We start from the raw sequence: 23352 nt of genomic DNA, 5'->3' as shown, positions 1-23352 counted from the left end.
CTTCACCTTTCCTTGTGCCTGGAGATCAATTTTTATTTTATTTTTATAGATAATTTGTTCAGCTAATCAAATGTATAAAAGGAAAGAGAAAATCACTCATGTAGAAATGGTGATTTGAATACATTTTAAGCTTAGCAGGGAGGTTTTTTATTTTCAAAACTTGTTTTTTGCTCAGATTTACAGTCTATGTATATCTTATTTTTGTTTTTTGCTTTTTTTAAAATTTACTTTTTTATTGAAGTATAGTTGATTTACAATGCGTTAGTTTCAGGTGTGTATGTATCTTAATTTTGATCCAGACCTTTTCCCTTCTGTATCAGTGTTTTCTCACTTTTTTCACTGTATGGTACTGTTTTCTCTCCCCATTTTCAAAAGTTTTTTTTTTTTACGAACATGTGGTTATTAACTAATAATTACCAAACTTCTACTTTTTATAACCGATGAAAAACATAATACCGCCAGTCAGACACCCTACTCAGCATGAGATAACTATTGGTATACTGACTCGCTATCATTAAGTAAAAACGAAAGAAATTTTCTGTTATTTAGCCTCGGCGATCTTATTGTAGGTAAATGTACAATTTCTAAATGGAGTCTTAGAAGTACTGAAAAATTCCTGGGGTAGTTTGGGTGGTCTGGGAGCCATGATTGTCAGAGATGGACAGGATGGGCATTGCTGTGTGCTTCTCCTGACAACAGGCACATGGCAGTTCTTTAATAAATCGTTCTAATTTGATGTTATTTAATATTTAAGATATTTTTATTAGTAGAAAATCAGATCTTAACTATATAAGTTGCCTTAGATGTTCTCCAGTACCCAGAGATGAAGGATGACAGAAGGTTTCCGTGGTGCCTACAGATGGCCATTCACACAGGCTGTTAAAATCACGGCTGTATTGTGTTAAAACAAACAAGCAAACCCCACTGTCCTGTGTCTTCCTCCACAGAAGATTTCCTACGGTAGCCTCGGCTAAACAACCCAGAGCAACGGGATCCACTGAGGAGGGAGACAGAAAGCAAACCTACTCTTTTTCCGTATCTATATTTGGAGGGCTGTAGACAGCTCACATTCCTCTCAAAGAATTCTCCACATAACACTGCAAACCTCGTAGATGTAGTTCCACGACTAAATTAGCAACTCAAGACACACTGTCAATATGTAGCAACCTTATTAATATTTAGAAATCTTGTATTTGGATTTCGTAGTCTTTAATATTTGGTAATCTTATAATTTAAATTTTACTTGTAGTTTTATTTAGCTTTTCCAATCTTTTTTTTTTTTGGCCGCACCATGCAGCATGTGGGATCTTAGTTCCTGGACCAGGGATCGAGCCTGTGCCCCCTGCAGTGGCAGTGCGGAGTCTTAACCACTGGACCGCCAGGCAAGTCTCCAGTTTGATTTTGTTTTTTATCACAGTGAGAGGTTGTATGTGTATAACTCTATATATGTCCATTTTTGAAGAATACAGTTTTATTTGGTAATATTTAGTAAAGTTTACAATCATTTATCCAGTATATTTGTCCCAAATATTTATTTGTTTTGCAATCTCAGATCTCCAGGGCTCACATCTCCATCTGTATGGTAAACAGCATTCTTCTAGTACATGAATTCTTCCTTGACGCTCAAGCCCTTCTTAGGGTCACTTTCTTTACTTGTGGCATCAAGGCACCCAGGAACCTGCAAGGTGAGGACCTGGTGTGGTCAGACCTTCTGATTTTTCAGAAGGAACCTGACATCTACATTTCATGTTGGTCCTCTTACTTAAAAAGTTGGATCATCAAAAAAAAAAAAAAAAAAAAAGTTGGATCATCTTCTTAAAAAAAAGGGTCCAAATTTTACTAATGGGCCACCAGTTTAAGACATTGCCTAGGTTAATATTTTTCAGACCAGGGTTAGTGGACCATCTGCTTCAGACTTGCCTGAGAAGTTGTTAAAATAGAGACATGACTCTGGAAATTCTGATTCGGTAGTTCTGGGCATACTAACCTATGGCCGAAGTGGTTCAAATAAGCAACAAAATTCAGCAATTACTGTTAAGGCCTAGAGTACTTGAGGGGATTGCATGCACTCCTGGGCCCTGTCCTTGGGTTTTCCTATTTAGTAGGTCTGAGAAACCCGTGCTTTTCATAAGGACCCTGTGGTGCTGACACAGGGGGTCCACAGACAGTGGCCCAAGGGGCTCACGTCTGAACAACACAAACAGCAATTACACAAGTCCTGGGTATGGACACGTGTGAAACAGAGCGGGGCGTGGGGCGTGGGCCTGGGGTGAGCCGGGCTGGATGGTACCTTCCTCACCACGTGCTTGCTGATCCTACGGAACGTACTCAAGCTCAGTTTTCCTGTCTGTAGAATGAGCACATCTCACACTACATCATAATTGTTGAAAGCATTACGTGACATAACAATGTCTTGGGTAGCTCATGGCACATAGGAGTTTCTTAATAAATATTACTTGAATTACCATCTTCAGTGTAAGACTATTTTTTTAAAAATTTGATTGAAGTAGAGTTGATTTACAATGTTGTGTTAATTTCTGCTGTACAGCAAAGTGATTCAGTTATACGTATATATAATTTGTCTATGTAGGGTCAGACAGTATAAGACTATTTTAAGTCATTGAGCCTGGGTACCACGTTTTATAATGCTATTTCAGATTACTGCAAATGCTGTAGTAGAGACTGAAAAACACATTGATTAGTAGGAGACAGACATTTTTTCCCAAAGAGGAGGGTTGGGAAAGTCTGTCTCTCAGTGAGGGAGGAGAGGGTTTGTCTGAGCTTGAAAGACTGATGGGACCTATAAATGGTATTTCAAGAAGTTGAGCAGAACAAGAGAGTAAGATGCCCCACAGGGTCTAGGAACATCCAGTTGTCCGGTTTGCTGGGAAACACGTGAGGAGCGAATAGAAAAGAGTGGGACGTAAACTGGGAAAGGCAGACTGGAGTCCCACTCCACAGGGCTTTACCACGAAATCCCGGCTGGCCGTGTTATTCTGTGTGTGTGCGTAGCGGTAGCGGTGTAGGGATCGAAGGATGCCGGGATCTTTGGAAAGAGAAGGGACCTGCTGGGCTTCAGTTCAGAGTATCCGTGAGTTCACATTTGGATACACCCTTCCTGCTTCAAACTCATCAACAACAGAAAAATATTCAGTGAGAGAAAAACGACACAGCTAGGCGCAAACACAATACCAATATCTCTGTCAGCAACAGAACAGAAATGCAGGGCAGTGGCCAAGGCTGAAAACGGGCAACAGTAGCTGGAGTCCAGCTTCTGGAGGGTGGTGAGGGCTGAAGTGCTGTGGTCAGGCCCAGAGATCAGGGCGTGGCATGGCGCCAGGTGAGGGACTCCAAGAAAGAGAGACAGAGAAAGAAGAGACACTATTCCTGCTTTACTGCCTGAGCGGCGTATTCTGGAAAGCTGTGGGACTAGGAAAGGTAGCGGGGAAAACCTATCCCCGCTGAGTATCCCCGCTAAGTAACTGAGGCAGCTCATCCCCTGTCTCTGTGCCTGGATCTGACCCACCTTCAGTGTTGCCACAGTACAGAGGCCCAATCACCGTTGTAAAACCTGGCTCCAAACTCGGGCTCTTGAAGCTCTAGATGGAAGGAAATGGGGAAATGCCGAGTAAAGACCAGCACAAAGTGGGCTAGAGACCAAGAGCCAGAGAAGACAAAAGGGCAGAAACAATAACCACCAAAACTCTCACTCGAGACCAGTCTGCAAATCATATCGTGAAAAACCAAGAAGACACATATTGCTAAGGATGAAGCCAACAACAATGAAAACATCAATTCACTCCAGGAAGCACCGTTTCTGTGGAAGATCCGGATGAGAGTTTTAATATTAGTTTGCGTAGAGTGTTCAAGAGGTAAATAAAGGGATATTATTCATTAAAAAAATATGAAACCGATTGGCAAAAATTAAACACTAGTAGACACATACGAAAAGTAATTTTTAAGAAATCAAAAATAATTATTCAAACAAAAATTAATTGACGGGATACTTGCTAGACTAGATACGGTTGAAGAGATAATGAAACGTTATTAATGCAAAAAAGCAGCACATTGAGACAATGGGGGGAAAAGGCATGAAAAAGAGAGACACAGGGACTTCCCTGGTGGCACAGTGGTTAAGAATCCGCCTGCCAATGCAGGGGACACGGGTTCGATCCCTGGTCTGGGAAGATCCCACATGCTGCAGAGCAATTAAGCCCGTGCGCCACAACTACTGAGCCTGTGCTCTAGAGCCCGTGAGCCACAACTACTGAGCCCATGTGCCACAACCCCTGAAGCCCGCACGCTTAGAGGCCGTGCTCCGCAACAAGAGAAACCACCGCAACGAGAAGCCCGCGCACCACAACGAAGAGTAGCCCCTGCACGCCGCAACTAGAGAAAGCCCGTGTGCAGCAACGAAGACCCAACACAACCAAGATAAATAAATAAATAAAATAAATAAGTTTTTTAAAAAAGAGAGAGACACATAAAAGATAGAGTAATAGAAGTTAACAGAGAGATCTACAAAGAAGTAACATATGAAAAGAGAATAATTTTCTTTCATCCAGTACCCTCTAGCTGGATACTGTACAAGTCGCTCCTCGGTATCTACAGGGGATTGGTTCCATGCCCCACCCCCTCCACCATGGATACCCAAATCCACGGATGCTCAAGTCCCATAATTGGCCCTCCACATCCACAGGTCCAACCAACTGTGTATCATGCAGTACTGTATGTATTTATGGAAACAAATCCACGTGTATGTGGACCCACGTGGTTCAATCCCATGTTGTTCAAGGGTCAACTGTACTTAGACATCCTGGGGTGAAAGTGTAAGATGTCAGCGATAAAGAGAAAACCTTAAAAGTTCCCAGGGAGAAAAGGCAGCAGACCTCCAATAGCCTTCTCAAGTGTTGAGAGATCTTGCCAACCTAAAGTTTTATATCCAACTAAACTATTCAAATGAGGCAAAATTTGAAACATTTTCATGCACACAAAGACTAGGATGGTCTACCAGCAAACAGATCGAACTCATTTCTTAAAATACAGATTATAAACACTTGCTCGCCATATGGCCCTGCAAATACATTCTTGGGCATTTATCCCAGAGAAATGAAAACTCAAGTTTACACAAATACCTGTATAGGATGCTTAGAGCGGCTTTATCTGTAATAGCCTTAAACTGGGAACAACCCACATGTCCCTCAACAGATGAAGAGTGGCATGAACGGTAGTCCATCTACATCGTGGGCTACTACACGGCCACAAAAACAGCAAACTATTGGTACACTCACGAATGGATCTCAAGGGAGTACTGCTGAGTGAAAACAGCCAGTGCCAAATGGTTATAAACTGTATAATTATATTTCTATAACATTCCTGAAATATCAAAATTACAGAGATGAGGAACAGAGGAGTAATTACCAGGAATTAAGAATGGGGGAAGGGGTGGGTGTGGGTACAAAAGGGTAGCACCAAAAAGCCTTGTGGTGATGGACAGGTCCTGTATCACGATCGTGCTAGTGCTTATATCAATGTACACATGTGATACAATTGCAGGAACCACACACAAACGGGTGTTTAGCTGGTGAAATGAGCAAACTGAATAACCGAATAAGCTCTACTTGGTCTGCACCCATGTCATTTCCTGGTTTCCACACTGAGTGTAGTTATGCAAGATGCTGGCATTGGGTAAAGCAGATGTAGGGTATGTGGAATGCAACATCCCGTAAATCTATAATGTTCTCAAAATTAAATTTCAAAAGAGATGACAGACTGGATGAAAACAAAACATCAAAGACTTACAACACGCTGCTCACAAGTTAGCCACCTAAAACCCAGAAACACAAGAAATCCTACCAAATCAACCCAACAGTCGACAGTAAAGAGATGGGGGAAAATATGTCAATATTAATTTTTAAAAGCTAATAAAACACTCAATATCAGACAGAGCTGATTTTAAGACGGAAGCATTAAAAAACGAGGAACATTATAGTAATATAAGAAATAACCCACCGAGAAGATACAACAAAGGTTAACAGGAATAATATATGATTCACTTTGTGATAAAGCAGAAACTAACACACCATTGTAAAGCAATTATACCCCAATAAAGACGTTTAAAAAAAAAAGAAGAATATAAACACATAGAACTTGGCACCTAACGGACACTGTATTTTTTTTTAGTACACGTGCCACATTTAGATAAATTAACTAATATCAAATTATAAAGGACGTCCTAACGTATTTCAGTGAATCAACAACATGCATAACCTCATCACGCAATCAATTAGAATCCAAAAATGAAAAGCTAGTCAAAATGTACCCATTTCTTTGGAAATTTCAAAACCCACTATTAAATAAATCACGGATTAAAGAAAACAGATCAGAATGGAGATCATGAAACATTTATAGCCGATAGGATTGTCCAGGCTGTGCACCACCCTAAGGGACACACTGACATAGACAATGGTGAGAATTGCGCCCCCTAGAGGTCGGCAGAGTGACCGCTGAGGCAGGTCTGCATGTCCCAGAAAGCTTGCCCCCTCAGACCTGCTGCAGATTCAGCTATGGCCATGCCAAGCAGCAACTTTCTAACACTGAGTGCACTCATGAAGAATAACTGAAAGGCACGGCTGAAAACAGATTAACAGAATATTCAACTCAAGAAGCTAGAATGAGAAGAACAAAACTGAAACCCCACGTGGCAGTCCTGGGTCCCAGTAAAGAAAAGAAGACAAAATAAAATAAAAACTAGATCCCTACCTCATACTATACACAAAAATTAATTCTGGGTGTATTCAAAGATCTAAATGTGAAAATCAAGGTCTTAATCTATTTGGAAAAAAGCTAAAGGGGAATGAATTTTATGACCTCAAAGGTAGGGAAGGATTTCTTAAAAGAAGCTACAAAAAGCAAAAACCTTGTAGGAAAATATGAATGAATATGGCTACTTCTGTGAAAGAAAAGATACATTAAAAGAGTGAAAGGAAAAGCCAAACTTATCTATGTATCTATGTATTTGTGTATATATCTATATCTACATCTATATCTAAGAGTGCCCTTCAAATCAGTAAGGAAAGGCATACATCCCAATAGGCAAAGGACACAAACAGGTACCCTCAGAGAGAGACATGTAAAAAGATTCCTAATCTCACTTGTAATCAGAACGACAGAAATTCAGTCATAGTGTTGATGACGTGGAGAAATGGGAACTCTCAGTTTCTGTGGCTGGGAATGCAATTTGGTCCAGACATTCTGAGGAACAATGTGGCAGTTTCTAGAACGGAAAAGGATTCCCAGCCATATATGTCCAGGAAGACATGTAGAAAAATGTTCCCTTAGCATGGTTTGTAAGAAATATCCACCACCTGGAGAATGAATCAATAGATTGTGGTACATTAAATAACGAAATCTATGGCCCAGTGAAAATGATGATCCAGGCTCTGGATTTATTAAGGACTCCAGATCTGCAAGAATCAAAACAGGAATGCGGGAAACAACATGGAGTGAAAAGGGAAAATGAAGATGTTTCTTCATCCTGAAAGCCTCAATTCTTTTGAAAGATAAGTTTCTGCAGCTACTCCTTTGAGTGAGGAAGTTTCTTGAAGTTATAAATAGAAACGATACGGTTACAGTATTAATGCAACCAATCCTTTTTGATACGGGTTCTTCTGGACAAATGCCAGAACATGTGGCTATCCAATTTGCCCTGTAATTTCTTGCGGCAAGCAATAACGACAACTTTTTTTTTTTAATTTTAAAAGAGATGGATAATTACTAAAACTCTATCCTGAATACGAGTATTAGGAATGTACTAAAGATTTTTATGATGAAAACTTTAATTTCGGTTATTCTTAAAATACTTTAAAACCTGCACACATTCGTCTTTTCATCTCTATTTCCTACTCTCCCACGCTACTCAGCTCAGTCCTTCGATTCTGAAGCTAGCCATGGTAGGAAAGGGAGAATCTGTTAATGATCCAGGCTCAGAATATCTGATATATTATAAGATTCTGTTTACCTTAAAGATTTGGAGGATAGGGATTTGGACACCAGATGCTCCTTCACATTAGAAAGAAAAGTCTGTAGAATCAAGTCAGCATGTACCCTAAGTGCCCTGAAATTTCAGCAGTGCTTCTGACTTTGCATTGAGAAGACTCGCCATCCCATTCCTAAACCTGGTCAGTAGAAAGCAGCCCTGGGTGAAACCCCACGTGGCAGTCTTGAGCGGGTTGTTGGGGAGAGGGCTCGCTAGCCACGAAGAAGGTAGGGCGGGTACTCCACCCTTGTTGTCGCAAGAAAGATGTGGAAGGATCAGATATCCTCCAGATTCCCGACTGGTCTATTTAGACGGGGTTATCACTATCCTAAATGACATTGGTATAGTGCCCTACGGTTTACACACTTAATCACTGAGCACGCTCGCTAAGTGAGTATTTTTTCTAACGCGAAGTATATTTTCCAGGCATGGTGCTAAGTGCTAGAAACGCAGAAGGAAAAGAGGCCTGGCGTTCTATGCGCGGCATACAACACAATGACAAAATACTGTGGTAGGTGGAGATTTGTGAAAGAAGCAAAAGGAATTCAGAGGAAGAAGTGTGGATCTGTCCGTGAAGTGAGAGAAAGAAGACTTGTCAGAGAAGGTGATTTTGATCTGAGATGTGAAGGGTGACCCCCACACAAATACCCGACACACCCTGATGTCCGTGTTTTACAGTCGAGGGAGCAGAAGCTCCAGGGGGACTCACATCGTGACGGATGCTGCTGACATCAGCTGGGGCTCCCCCCCACCCCTGCCCCAACCCATCCTGCTTCCAGGTGGAAAAACCCAGGACTCTGAACCAAAAATATTTTAAAACATGCACAAGTTCATGTTTTCATTTTTCCCACTCCACTGAGTTTCCTGAGTTCGAAGCCAGCAATACTCGGGGTGGGGGGGTGTGGATCTGATAATATTAGAATCACTATTAGTAACTGTTATTAATAAAGCATCCTATTATTTTAAAACATGGTCATTAAAGAACAAAGTTAATTTCTCTGAAAGGTTTTAGCTCTCAAATTTCACCACTTCCCTTGGAAGGAATAAGTTACCCAGGATTTTCATTCCAAAGGAAATAGCTTTCTTTCTCAAAGTGAAATCTTCCATTTTGTATACTGGAAGCTGTGATTTCTATTTAGCCATTAGAATTAGAGATTAAGTATTAATAAGTTTGAAAGAAGCATTTACAACCTTTTTAGGTAAAGTTAACTACAGAACATTGATGATTCTAGAAAATGGGAGGGAAACATTGAAGAACTTCCTGGGGAAAACATTCTCCAGGTGACAACCCAGCTATCCCACATTGCTACAATGTCATCATCATCAGGGCCCCAGCAGCCTACAAAGGGGACCGGCTGTTTATTGTGTGACTTTGGTCTAATTCTGGGATGTGTGGTAGATGAACTGAAAGGAAGTGGCTTCAGCTTGCTTCCTCTGACATATTTCAAAATATCAAAGGTGATAATGGTACCTCGGGTTAGTAGCTCAAAGATTTCAAACTATGTCTCGGTGCTGAATTAAGAGAGTAGTTTCCGCTGTCATGGGGAAGATCTTTTTCATAGAATCTGTACACCAGAAGTTATATTCGGGGAAGAGGAATTTCCCAATAAGGGGCCTTCACTTATATGACTTTTGCTGAATGTAAATAGAGAGGCTTTGGATAATAATTATTGGTACCATGGGCCAGGTGCTGTGCTAAGTTCATAATAATGACTGCATTTAACCGTCACAATAGTGCTTTTAGGGAGAACGTTATTATTTCGATTTTACTGATGGGGAAACAGGAGAGCTAAGGTGCCTAGGCATCTGGATTCAAGCCTGCAGCCTTTCCCACCTTGGTAGTAATAAACTGGTTATGAACGCCTCCCCTTTCCCCTCTTCCAGCATCAGGACCCGAATCCTAAGACTTCCTTTCCAGTGGGTGTAGACGGATAACAACAGGTCTGGGATTAGAAAACCTGGCTGGGGTCATAGGCTCTCAGACTCCGAGCTGTGTGGCCTTGGGTACGTCAGCCACAGTCTCTGAACCTAGCCACGTTCTAAAATGACTGTAACTTGTTGTTATGTTATATGTAAAGAGTACTTTCTAAATAAAAAAGTTCTACACAGTAGTAGCAAGCATTGGAGGGAAGAGGGAGGGGGAGTTGTTTAATGCGGCAGTCCCCAACCTTTTTGGCACCAGGGACGGGTTTCGTGGAAGACAATTTTTCCACGGATGCGGCGGGGTGGGTAGTTGGTGGTTCAGGCGGTGATGTGAGCGATGGGGAGGGCAGGTGAAGCTTCAATCGCTTGCCGGCCGCTCACCTCCTGCTGTGCGGCCCGGTTCCCAACAGGTATGGTCCTCAGCCCAGGGGTTGGGGACCCTTGGTTTAATGGGAACAGAGTTTCAATTTAGGAAATGAAAGATATTCTAGAGACGGATGGCGGTGATGGTTACAGAACAACGTGAATGTACTTAATGCCGCTGAACCGAACGCTCAAAAATGATTAAAATGGTAGGTTTCATGTTACGTCTATTTTACCACAATTTTAAAAAAATTTAAAATGAGAAAAAAAAATCTGTACCTTAAAAAAAAATCCTGCAGCGATGATAGTAATACTAATATAATCATTATTTTCTCTTAGCACAAAGAGTAGAGAGAAAGGGTTATTTCAGGTGTGCTATCAGGGCTTATATATTACTGAGACAGGACAAAACTATACACACCTTGAATGTGCCCATTCCCCTCTAGGGACTAGGCAGAACTGTCCAATTTGAGGTCAGTGTTGCCACTCTGGCCACACCACTGCCTTTATGGATGGCTCCCCCACACCCCCCCACTGCCCCCGACCCCGGGGGCAAAGCTGGGGGAATCAAAGTGTGATGAATGTGCCGGGTGCCTTCTTCCAAAGCCGGGACACCCAGGACCTGGCATGCGCTGCAGAGCCCCCCAGAATGTAATAAAAGGCAACGAGCATTCCTTGCTTTCCTGGGAAATTACTTGTATGCATCACAATGATGACATTTTTAGATTCAGTGAAGAAATTTGGCCAAGAAATATCTTGATCTAATTTTGAAATAATGCAACAGCGGTAATTCAGTCAGTATTGAAATCCACGTCTGTGCTCTTTTCCTGTGTGTGGAGTCCAAAATTTTCAGTTCAGACCTTGACCCTGTGGGACTATGCACGAGTCACTTGACCTCTGTTCAGCTCAATTTCCTCATCCAGGAGGGAGAAGTGGTTGGACTTGGCCACAGCGCGGGTTCTTTTCAGGGCTCGGGCCGAAGTTTCTGTGAAAAGTCCAGGTAGCTCAGGGTGTGGGGTGTGTGGAAGCAGTCCCGGAGGGGCCCCCCCAGCCGGCTTCCCAATTCCTCCTGCCTCTGATGGAGGTCAGATTTGTGCCATGGGAGGGTTGAGAAAGGCCTTTTCAATGACAAGACAGGACTGGTGAGACGGGCATGTGTGTGGCATATGCAGTGGTTCAGAGGGAGGGAGAAAGAGGAAGGAAAAAAGGAAAGAAGGAAGGAAGGAGGGAAGGAGGGAGGGAAGGAAGGAAGGGGGTGGCCGGGCAGCCACGACCTGTACATCAGGCAGTGCAGTCCTGCGTGTGCCTTTTCTGGAAGGGTGTCCGCAGCGTCCAGGTGAAGTTCTGTACCACGTGGGGAGCTTCCTTCTCTTTGGAAAGACTGTGCTGCCCGCTCAGATACCACCGAGTGCAACGGTTTTGCACGTAGTAGGCACTCAGTATGTTTTGTCATTTAATGCTTCAAAGCAATGAAAGGTCTTTATCTTTTATATTTGCTCTTGGTTCCTGGCTTGAATAGGTCTGTCTTAACCAAATATTACCCAGAACTCAAGACTGGATTTCATCAGTCAACTAGAAAGAAGGCATACGAATGACCTGGCTGTGAGTCATGGATTGGCTCCATTCTAGAATGACCCCGAGGCCTGGGGGTCCGGAGCTAACTCGTGTACAGGACCTGAACGGACCACGTTATCTGAGTCAAGGCTGGGACAGCCGCTTTACGTTATTATTATTATTTTTTCTTTTTTCTTTTTGCGGTACGCGGGCCTCTCACTGCTGTGCCCTCTCCCGTTGCGGAGCACAGGCTCCGGATGCTCAGGCTCAGCGGCCACGGCTCACGGGCCCCTGGTTCCGCGGCATGTGGGATCTTCCCGGACAGGGGCACGAACCTGCGTCCCCTGCATCGGCAGGCAGACTCTCAACCACTGCGCCACCAGGGGAGCCCCCGCTTTACTTTTTACTTTTGGCCGCGTGGCATGTGGGATCTTAGTTCCCTGATCAGGGATTGAACCCGCGCCCCCTGCATTGGAAGGGCAGAGTCTTAACCACTGGACCACTAGAGAAGTCCCTAAGACAGCCACTTTATTCTGGGATTTTAACAGAGCAGCTGGCAGTACTAAGGCAGGAAAAACATCAGGTAGCATACATTCAGCACGCTCCTTCACTCTCCTCGTAGGTTAGTCCCAGTTTTCTAGGCCAATACAACTCTGAAAACTCATGTCGCTAAACAGCAGTAGTGAGCAAAATGACGATATTAGAATGAACAACTGAAAAATAATAAATATCTTTAGGCATAAGCGATTCAGAAATATGCCTAAATAAATGCTCTTTGGGCAATTATACTCTTGTGCCAGCAGATAACAAGTGATAATCACTTCTTCCACGGCTGTAAATTCGTATCAATTCACTTCAAACTTAGAAGTCCAAAATGAATGATATCTGGTCATTGCTAAACTGCTTTGCTCACTGAAAGAAAAAAAAAAAAAATCCACACAACACCTATTACACTGCATTTAATTAAGACAAGCATTAACTTTATGTGCCATTATTTGCTTCTGGGAAATCTCTATGGTATAAATATTGAACGGGCGGGTTCCCTTGAATGCTAATCAATCCTTTCTGAATTTCAAATGATTAGATAAATTTTAGGAAATGCTTATCTGCCAGCATTACCCTCTGCTACATATATATCAGCCAGGCATTAATATGGAGATCAGTGTGGTTATCTGACAAGTGTCTAGTGAGTGGTTTTCTAAATGAGAGTATCATATACGGAAAGGGAAAAACCGAGATTGAATGCTAATTCTAAGAAGAACCCAGGGAGCTCTCTTTCGCTTATCTGTTTCACGAGGAACAATTTAACCAATGCACTTGGGTAAAGATGTGAGGGGAATGTATCCGTCACTAGACTTTGCGGGCCAGTTGGTGACAGCGTGTGTGCGTGCACGTGTGAGGGTTTGCACGGTGAAGGATAGAAAGGCTACAATAAAGCAAATCTTGTGACCAGCCTCAGGAAGGACAATTACCACATCAAGGGGAGGTTGGTTTTTGCTGTTTTCGTCTTTTATGCAGATACTTTGTAAGCAGCGTTTTATGACACGCGGACGGTTGTGCTTGTTTCAGAATTGAATTAATACAGTATTCAGATATACATGGTGATGCACAAAAAAATGTTTGCTAGTGTTCCAGCCTCAGAAGCTTTTCCAGCACTTCTGGAGGGAGGCTGTGAGCTGAGGATGGGAATGGGCCCTCAAACGCGTCCTGGCTTGGCCGTGGGTTTGCTCCATAGCGGTCCATACACTTGTCTGATTGACAAAGTGATCAGTTCATTTTGCTTTAGGCACTGCAAACACAGTGTTTAATCACTGTGATCAAATCTGTCTGTTGGATTTGGAAACCTCTTTCATGAACTGGATTTAATGTTGCAAAAAAGCAAAGGGGCATGCTAGTTTCCCTTTGTTCCTGTTTTCTTAGATTTGTGTTTTCTTCCCCCCACTGCCCCCGTCCACCACCCCTTCCAACTCAACAGGGGCACACAGTTCGATGGCAAAAAACCCCTCAGACCCAACAAGTTGCTGGACCTCTTCTGGAGAGGTGGGCAAAACCAGTAGCCTCTTCTGTAACCCCTGGCACTCCCTTCTCCAAAAGGGTTCGTCGCTATTTCCAGGCTAGTCTAGAAGTGCCGGGGGACAGAGCACGATGTCTCTACTGTGTCCACGTGTGCGCCCCCTGCCAGGGACGCCCAGCTAGGGGAGGGCGGCTGGGGGAGGACGGGGCGCCCGGGCACAGCCAGGGCAGAACAACCAGACCACCCCACAACTCGCCAATCATCAGGGGAGGCTGAGAAAACTGCTTCCTCCCCCCAGGAGGCGGGGACTCACACTGATGCTGTGCTGACCTCTGGACTGGGATTGGCAATTGGAATGCAGTTTAGCAAAGAGGTTACACCCTCCTCTGCGGTCCTCCTCAGGGCTGCAAACACCCAGGGGCAAGGGAGGAAGCGGGTGTGCAAGGTGGGTGAAGTCTTCTCTCATTATACGCGCCATCTGTGCTGGTAGCTTCAAGGTGGCCTTTCTCATCCAGCAGCCAAAGAACCGAGTCCTCCCTTAAGAGGGCCAGGATTGAACTGCTATGGCCTCCAGGCCGGTAACACAGGAGCCTTTTGTGTGCGTACTTAAGGACGGAATGTTTGCTATTCCTGCAAGTCCTGTGGCCCCTGGTTAATGAGATGTGAGGGCAATAGCTGCTCTGCAATTCTTCGCCCGTTAGAAAGCCTTCATGTTTCAACCGAAATCTACAGATATAAGTAATCTGGTCCTGACAGTGATGAGAGTTTCCTTATGTGACAGAAGTTCTAAGCTCTGCACAGAGGCCCTGACTACATGTGGGTCACCTCCCTACTGGCATTTTGCTTGGCCTTCTGCTCTGTGGGGAGCTCTTTCAATAAAGAAAACAAGGGTAGACCTTTATTTAAAGCCCCAAGCAGAAGAATTACTGGACAAAATTCAGACAAGAAAAAAATACCTATCCTATCAAAAACTAAGCCCTTTGGAAAACCAATGACTGAAAATACATGTCCTTAACCCAAAAGACTATGAACTTACCATCCACATTCTCCAGCTAGAAAACACGGCGCACTTTTATTTACTATTAACAATGCCAACATCATATTGCAAGAGTCAGGGTGGACCCTTTAGCAAAGTGCAAAGTTGTACCTGAAGATAGAATTTACTAATTCTTCCCCTCTCCACCAAGGAGCTTCATGCCCTGAACCTCCCAGACACCTATGGCTCCTCTTTTTCTATTTTAGGGTTTTTAATACCGAAGACCACAGAAAGGGGAAGCAGACAATGACTGTGAAGTTATTTACTTTGGCTAATTTTCTCCTTGAACATCAGAGTTCAAATAGATAGAAAGTAGACATACAAGTAATGAAAGCTTATGGTCATGCAGCTTTCCTAATGCATAGTGAGTGGTCCAAAGAAAACGACAAACCTAAGAGGCAACAACAAAATCACAAGGAGGGATTCTCCGAGAGGGAGGTACCAAGGCTCTAAGGCAAACGCTTTCAACAAGCTTGCTGAAATCCTGAACCCAGAGTTCATACAGACATACAAACACACACATGCAAACAACTCACATTTAGAAACCAAGGGAAGTAAAAAGCTTCACAATTATTTAGTATATTCAGTAAAAATTGGAAATTCATGTAAAGCAGTTCCCTGCTTTTACCCAGGAGGGGCTGGTTTTCTTTTTGGTCCATATTCCTCAGATGATGGTCCCAATTCCCTACATCATTCTGTCTGTAGAGATGGTGCCTTAGGATGTAGGGAGCTTTTTAAAAATATTGATTGATGAGCTCATATGTCCCTGAAGAGGACAGTGTGCTGTAGCAGAGAAAACACGGACTGGAATTTATTTGGGGTTGTTAGTTCCAGACCTGGCTCTGAGCCTAAAATGTTGGGGGTAAATCACCTAGTTTTTTTATTTCAAATGCAAAATGGAAGGGAGACAGTAAATGATTTACCCGCTTGAAGTATTTTATTATTAACACTACAGAAGAAAAGCCTCCCTGCTCCCTCCTTCTGCAGCTCACTTTGATATCTGACCTGCTTAGTGTCACAATTCCAACAGAATCTAAATACTGATCATTGGTCCTTAATTCCATTAATTATTTTATTCCCAAAGGGGAAGATTCTGTTTAGTCTCTACTTTCCTTATAAGAACTCCCTTCACCATGTGAACACATATCCTTATTTTCTAAAATTAAAAGATGTCAAGTTGTCTAATACGTTTTATAGGATCTATTTTCTAGTCTCCCTTTCTTCAAATTTTGTGCATTTTTTAAACTAATTTTTCCAGTTCCCATTACTTTTTTTTTTTTAACCTAGAAGTTGGAAGGAAAAGCTTTCTTTCGCTTATGAATGCAATAAATACTTCTTAAAAACCTACTATGTGTCAGAGGGTAGGCCAGGAGCAGAATGCAAACTGGCAATAGAAATAATGTAATTTTGCAACATGGATGGACCTAGAGATTATCCTACTAAGTGAAGTTAAATCAGACAGAGAAAGACAAATATCATATCACTTATATGTGGAATCTAAAAAAAATGATACAAATGAACTTACTTAAAAAACAGAAAAAGACTCACAGACATAGAAAACAAACTTATGGTTACCAAAGGGGAAACGGGAGAGAGGGATAAATTAGGAGTTTGGGATTAATATATAAGCACTACTATATATAAAATAGGTAACCAAGAAGGACCTACTGTATAGCACAGGGAGCTATACTCAATATCTTGTAATAACCTATAATGGACAAAAATCTAAAAAAGAATACATACACACACACACACACAAAACTGAATCACTTTGCTGTATACCTGAAACACTGTCAACCAATTATACTTCAATTAAAAAAAAAAAGAAAACAGCTGTTAGAGAGTTCTTTGGAAAAACTAGTCTCCGAAACTAACCTGCACTTGGATAGGACTTTGCAGCTTAACCACTTCCCATTACAGATCACAAGCTACTTTGGTAAAGGCTTTGCTTTGAGTTTAAAACTAAGTAAATCTAACCGAATCACTCCGCTGTACACCTGAAACTAACACAACCCTGGAAATCAGCTAACTATATTCCAATATAAAATAAACATTAAATAAAGTATCTGCTTAAAAAAAAACTAAGTAACTCTACTGATGCATCTGTTTTATCAGCAACATTTCCTAAGTCCCTCCGGTGTACTGAGCGATGTGCTAGAAATCCGGGATGTAGAGAAACATAAAGGACAATTTCTAACCCCAATCTACTTTTTACGTTGGGGAAATCCTCTCAAAGGGAATAAACAATCTCTTTAACTCAGCTGAGTATGAAAAAGTGCTTTCAGAAATACTGGCTGACCAGAGAAGAGAATAACTCACAACGGGTCAAGGGCACTCATCAGGGGAAATAGGATGCAATATGCCTCTACTTTCTCCTGCCACCTGGGATCGAACAAGAGTCCAGCAGCGTCTAGCCACGTAGCCTCAAGGCTGAGAAAATCCCAAGCCCGAGTAACCTCTTAGCTGGTACCTTCTGGTCACTTGCTGCTCTGAGCACTTAGGCCACATGCGTATTCCTGATGGGCTTGACCATGTAATGACGTCATTCAGGAAGCTGCAGTTAAAGACCAGGTGATCGCTTCCCAGCTCTGCATTTGTTTTCAGAAGATACAGTTAATGGGAATTCTACTGGTCTTTGGAATGCATGCGATACTGACGGTATTTGGGGATCGCCCACACACCTCTTCCTCTATGAGATTTATTTCTGCCCTGGCTGGTGACAGCAGATTTCATCAGTCACTTTGATTCCTTTTTAAAAGGTGGGAGTACAAACCAATAAATAAACAAAAATTTTATTTTGGCCTCTCTTGGGTCGTCAATATTAACTGGCCAACTTAGAATTATCTCCATGGATGCAAATTATCTCACAGTTAGGTGAGGAAAAGGGTCAGGGGGAGGGGGGAGTAACAGGATTTTAAGAAAACATTCCAACCAACAAAGACTGGGCCTCCAGAGTCTGCTATATCACACAGCTGGGAGATGAGCATTTTTCACTTTTTTTCCTCTTTTTCCAACCAGCTTACCCAATTGATGTCTGCTCACGGGTACTATTTGAGGAGGAAAAAAACCAGGTAGCAGAGTGGAAGAATTTTGGTCAACTGTACCTTTTACTTTAGTCCTGTCATTAAGCTTTTCATGAAATCAGGACCCAGCTTCAGTGAAGGATGACTTTCGGAAGGAAGGTGGTTGGACCTCAACTAATCAGCTGCCGTTCCTATAGAGTTTCCTATTCTGGTTGAAGCACCCAGGACCCTGAGACGCATCCCAGCTGTTTCCTCCGAACCCCATCACATCCCATGGCCTGCACCCTGTAACGTGTCCACACCCCATCTCACTCCTGTCTCTAAGGGCGTTAAAGCCACTCGGAACACAGTTTCTAGCCCCTTTTCCACACGACTACCAGGAAGGCAAATCAACTTCAGCGACGCACTTCATCCCCCTTTAAAGAATCCTGCCGTCTGGCTACATTTTTTGCAGGATGAAGACCGTGGTACCCAGTTTTGGTCACAGCTGTATCCCAGTGGCTGTTCACAGGAAGTGCTCAGTAACTGCGGAGTGTCTCTCACCTGCCTCTCCAGCACATCTGCCATTTCCCTCAAGCCACACTGGTCTCCTAAGAGTCCCGAGACCTTGAACTCATCTTGCCCTCTTGCCTCCCGTGCTTTTACTCCAGGCATCCATGAGGCTTAGGAGACCGTACCTGCATGCGCTCACACCTACTCTCTCACCACGTCCATCAGGAAACCGTGCTTCACCTTTCACCAGGAGCACACAGTCTCTCCCCACACAGCCCCTGGCCTTGGATCAGTCCACAGAAGCCTCGTTTTCCTCCAGGATCCCAGAGGCTCAAGGCTGGGCTGGGATCAGAACACAGTAGGTTTCAGACTCAGGGGCACAGGCTCGGCTTTCGAGGGAAGCCCTGGTACGATTTCACTCCCATCACAGGTAAAACAGGCTTTTGGAGGCTGGCCTGGGTACCCAAAGGTTAATTATCCACATCCCTCAATGAAGTTCTTGTCCCCCAAAGATTGATTATTCATTGTTTCTATGGGGGAGAAAAGCTTTCCATTCACAAATTGGAAACTACATGAACTTTACTGCCAGTTACTTTATTCTTGCTTCTTTAAAAATAAACTCTTTGGGCTTCCCTGGTGGCGCAGTGGTTGAGAGTCCGCCTGCCGATACAGGGGACACGGGTTCGTGCCCCGGTCCGGGAAGATCCCACATGCCGCGGAGCGGCTAGGCCCGTGAGCCACGGCCGCTGAGCCTGCGCATCCGGAGCCTGTGCTCCGCAACGGGAGAGGCCATAACAGTGAGAGGCCCGTGTATGGCAAAAAAATAATAATAATAAATAAAAAATAAAAATAAACTCTTGGCCAAACCTGATTTACCTCTGATCGATCGGAAAGCCATGCTGTCCTTTCCTCCTTAAACAACAAACAGACATAGTTTTAAGGGACATTCAACTAGTTATTCCCTGGTGCCCAGGATCCTGAAACAGTTAACACCCTTATTAAACCAGAGAGTTCTGTGTGGTTGAGGTTCCGGTAAACACACGACCCAACTGTTCAGGAAGATGATCTGTGAGGTTTGAGCGCTGAGAGCACTTCAGGAACACCCCAACCCCATCCTGACTACCCATCGCTAGTGCTTGGCGGAGATATAATAATTTTGAAATAATGAAGGAACGATAAAAGGGATGAAAGCTAAACACGGCTGATGGTTAATCTCTACATCTTCCAATGTCATGCAGTTCTTCCAACTAATTTAAAATACCACTGAAGTGAGATGAATCTCTTTAAATATTTTATCACCAAGACGCTATAAGATTTCTTACACACACATTACCACACTTTTCATTTAATTACTGATCAAACGTACGAGTTGAAAAGACGAAGATCTTGCCATAAACCAGAATAATTTGTGAGATGACAGCAAGCAGGCCTATGCTATCTTCCTCTTGATTTTTAAAAAAACTGTTCTTGAGTAAAACACGTAGACTTAGTTAAATAGAACTTTCCTATTTCTTGTGGTTAATACAGAAACCATACAGGACCCAGTGCTGGCATGGTAAACCTTTGAACACTACATCTATGAAATTCTGTTGTCTTTTTAAATTTTCAGTAACATTTCTTTTTGCTATATTTATCACATTTTCCAAAATATGAAAATGTTCCTTTCCTTTTAAATGTTGACTACATGTGAAAAATTAACTCTGGTTCTATTACTTCAAACTATCCCTTTATTAGCAACAGTTGTGCAGTGCTGTCAAGAGGCATTTTAAAATGAAAGTACCAAATTTGGAGTGTAGACACATCTGTTTTACTTTGCAGTATGTTTTATTGTTTTATTTCTAAGGATATGAATTCACAACTATCTTATAACTGAAGACTAAAGAAAAAACATATGTTGGTAAATCTGATTTCTGCATTTTTTTCATTCAAGGGAAGTTGCCTCCCTCAGCTGTCTGCCAATAAGTAATAAATGGACTTGGCAAAAAGTTTATTTAAGTTGGCTTTATTAAGCCAACAAAATACAGAAATCAAGTACGGGACAGGCAGAAAACTCTGTTCCTTTGAAGTCGATAAAAATCCATCTCCTTAATCCTTTTTTTATTCCAAGCAGTGGTGATTTTTCTCAACTGACTCACTGGGAGCCTTGACTTAGCTAATCTGTCTTGCTTAGTTCTCTTTCTTCTCCAAAGCTTTCCTAAAGAAGCATCCTTTCCCCCTGACAACCGTCATCTTTTATGCTTGCATAGTGGTGTATCTGGTTATAAACATTCTCTAGTTAATCCTGATAGAGATTTAGGAAACAGGTTTTTAATTATCATCCATATTTTACAAGAACAAAAACAGCAGTAGCTTGCAAGCTGAAACAAAAGGTGCAGAGAAACGACCAACAGCAGAAAGGTGGCCAAGATGTGACACCGTGCGTCCTTCCTAACCCTCTGTCGTGGCGTCACCCACTCATTACACCCATCAGGGAAGAACACTCAGGACTCCAGTCACAACTCCCTCCCCATACGCCAAACCACCCACTACAGGGCTATGACTCAGCCAGGAACACACACAGGAAAACATAATTGAGCTGGAAGATTTCACGATTAGAAAAGAAGGTCATTATCTTGCAAGAACAAAAACATGGATGGACCTCAAGACACTTGAAGGTCAGTATCATTTAGGCATTTTTATGAGAAAAGGATTACTTACCTAAACTAAAGAGCACCAAGAATTTCAGACACACGAACTCTCGTTGGTCAAACTGTAGAGAACGAAGCTTTGCCACCAACTCCTGTGCGTGGCTCATGAGGTTGTTGAGTGTGGCCCCCGCTTGTGAGGCTATGATGGAATAGTCCACCTGCAACACAGGATCAGTTTAGGGGGTTTTCAGAACCGGAAATTCTCTATTTATTTCTTTATTATTTACGTTAAAATTGATAGATGTCTATACACATATATTAAAAATATGGATACATATATATTTCCCTTGAGACTTTTAAGCATTGTGGGTAAAATCAGGTTGCAGTATAGATTCGTAATACAGGGGACTTTCCCCACGAAAACACTTTGAGACACATTCTATTATTATAAACTGTATCATATAATCATCCTGATCCATCTAATCATTTTGATAAGCCTTGTAGGAAGCAGCTCTTGACTGCCTCAATGGTACACGCAGACACCTTTATCTCTTTTCCTACTGCGAAGTGACGTTATCACCTAAGATGAAAATTGTTAGCTCATGAGTAAGTTTAGAGAAAAATATACTGTCCATAAAGACTGAATCCAGGCTGGCATTCTATACGCACATGACGTTAATTAATGAGGCAAGTGAAGGCAGAGATATGTTTCTAATTTTATTAAGAGACTTCATTTTAAAGTAATCATTGCTCAAGACTGCACGCTTACGGATGATGAAAGAATCACATTTAGATTACTCTTTGATTTGCTGTTTCCTCAAAAGCTACAAAGACTAGCTACTTTCCTACGATTGTCAATACATTTCTCTCTAATGACAGCAGTGATCTTATTTATGAGAAGAATAATTTCTTGATTCAGAAAACAAAAAAGGTTTATTTCCCTCTTCATTGAAACAAACAAACAAAAAAAGGTGCTGCAATGCATCCATCTCAGATTATTCACGGGGACACCGAAAGTTCAATTTATAATAATAAGTTAAAATGTAGGGGTGGCTATCAATGGCAGAACTGGCTCTGCGGCTGCAATTACAGCATAATGGGAAAGCCCAGTTGGTACCTGACGCTCCCATCCTTTTTTTTTTTCTTTTACTGGCGAGCTCTCAGGCAACCAGATACTCTTTTAGGCGCATTTGATATTTGCAGCGGCAGCAAATTTGTCTGGGAGGCAAGCCCTCATCTGCCACTCACCCGGAGCAGACTGTATTAAATTTTTATATTTATTGACATTTCATTACCATAATTGACTGCACTTGCGTCTCTAGGAGAAGGCACAGGGCTGCCTCCTAAGCAGGAGAATGAGTCCCTTGAGGAGAATTTGCAATTAAAAACAAGGCAGGATGGATTTTTTTTTTTATTGTGTAAATATGATGAGTTGAATTTTCAGCTTTAACTTGAGAATACTGGGTGTACAGAAACCTTTTTTTGAGAGTGAGAAAAATTATGAGTCAGTGGAAAGACGGCCCCCCCAAAGGTGTCAATCAGTTTATAGAGCGTCAACTGCACATGAAAAAGCCCCAGTCTGTACGAGTCCTGGGGAGGCCCCCGCATCACCACCACACTGTCCTACTCGCCTGGTCCAGGTGCCCGCATCTCTCCACTAAATTCAAACATCAACTGTCCTAAGCGCGCCTGTGGTTTCTGTTGCAGATTGTGTGAAAGGAAGGGCCAGCACACAGGCAGCCTGAACCCTGAGCCGGAAGCAGAGGATGTCACGGACCACGTGAGGGTCACCTGCCTGGCCCTCCCAGGGACGTCCCGGCCATCACTGTACCAGCTCTCTTACAGGAGAACTTTCTACTCCAAGGATGTTCTTCTTACTTAACAGGGATGGCTGAGCTCTGAGTCCCTTAGAAACCGTACGTGGTCTAACTACTCCACACGATAGGAATATAAATCCTATAGGGGCAACTGGGGTAGAACTGGGAATGGCAGCCAGGGCCAGAGGTAGAGGAAACCTGGGACAAGACAGCAGAGGGTGTGGGCCAGTGAAGCCACTGACGAAGCAAGAGCCTTGGGTAGTCACAAGAAGGGTCCATCTTTCGTGCCCCCATCTCTCAGTGAGGCACTTCAGCTGGATAATAGTAAGGTGACACCCACTTCCATTGTTATCAAGAAATGAGAGTAGTTGGGACAACACTGCCAACTTAAGCTTGGAATCAATTGCTGAGAGCATCGTTGGTGTAGCTTAGAATGTACATAACGCTTGTTTTTTTTTTTTTTTT

General features: G+C 42.7%; 1 protein-coding gene across 1 annotated transcript in view; it reads right to left on the bottom strand.

Moving 5' to 3' along the window:
• Positions 1-23352, bottom strand: part of NR5A2 (nuclear receptor subfamily 5 group A member 2) — a 126565-nt gene that overhangs the window by 25917 nt on the left and 77296 nt on the right. The window contains exon 6 of the mRNA XM_024749636.1: positions 21141-21288. Coding sequence (XP_024605404.1) covers positions 21141-21288 — 148 coding nt within the window. The remainder of the gene's footprint in view (positions 1-21140; positions 21289-23352) is intronic.

This window comes from Neophocaena asiaeorientalis, unplaced genomic scaffold (assembly GCF_003031525.2).
Source record: "Neophocaena asiaeorientalis asiaeorientalis breed wild unplaced genomic scaffold, Neophocaena_asiaeorientalis_V1.1 scaffold44, whole genome shotgun sequence".
NCBI classification, from domain to species: domain Eukaryota; kingdom Metazoa; phylum Chordata; class Mammalia; order Artiodactyla; family Phocoenidae; genus Neophocaena; species Neophocaena asiaeorientalis.
This window is presented reverse-complemented; position numbering and strand designations above follow the sequence as displayed.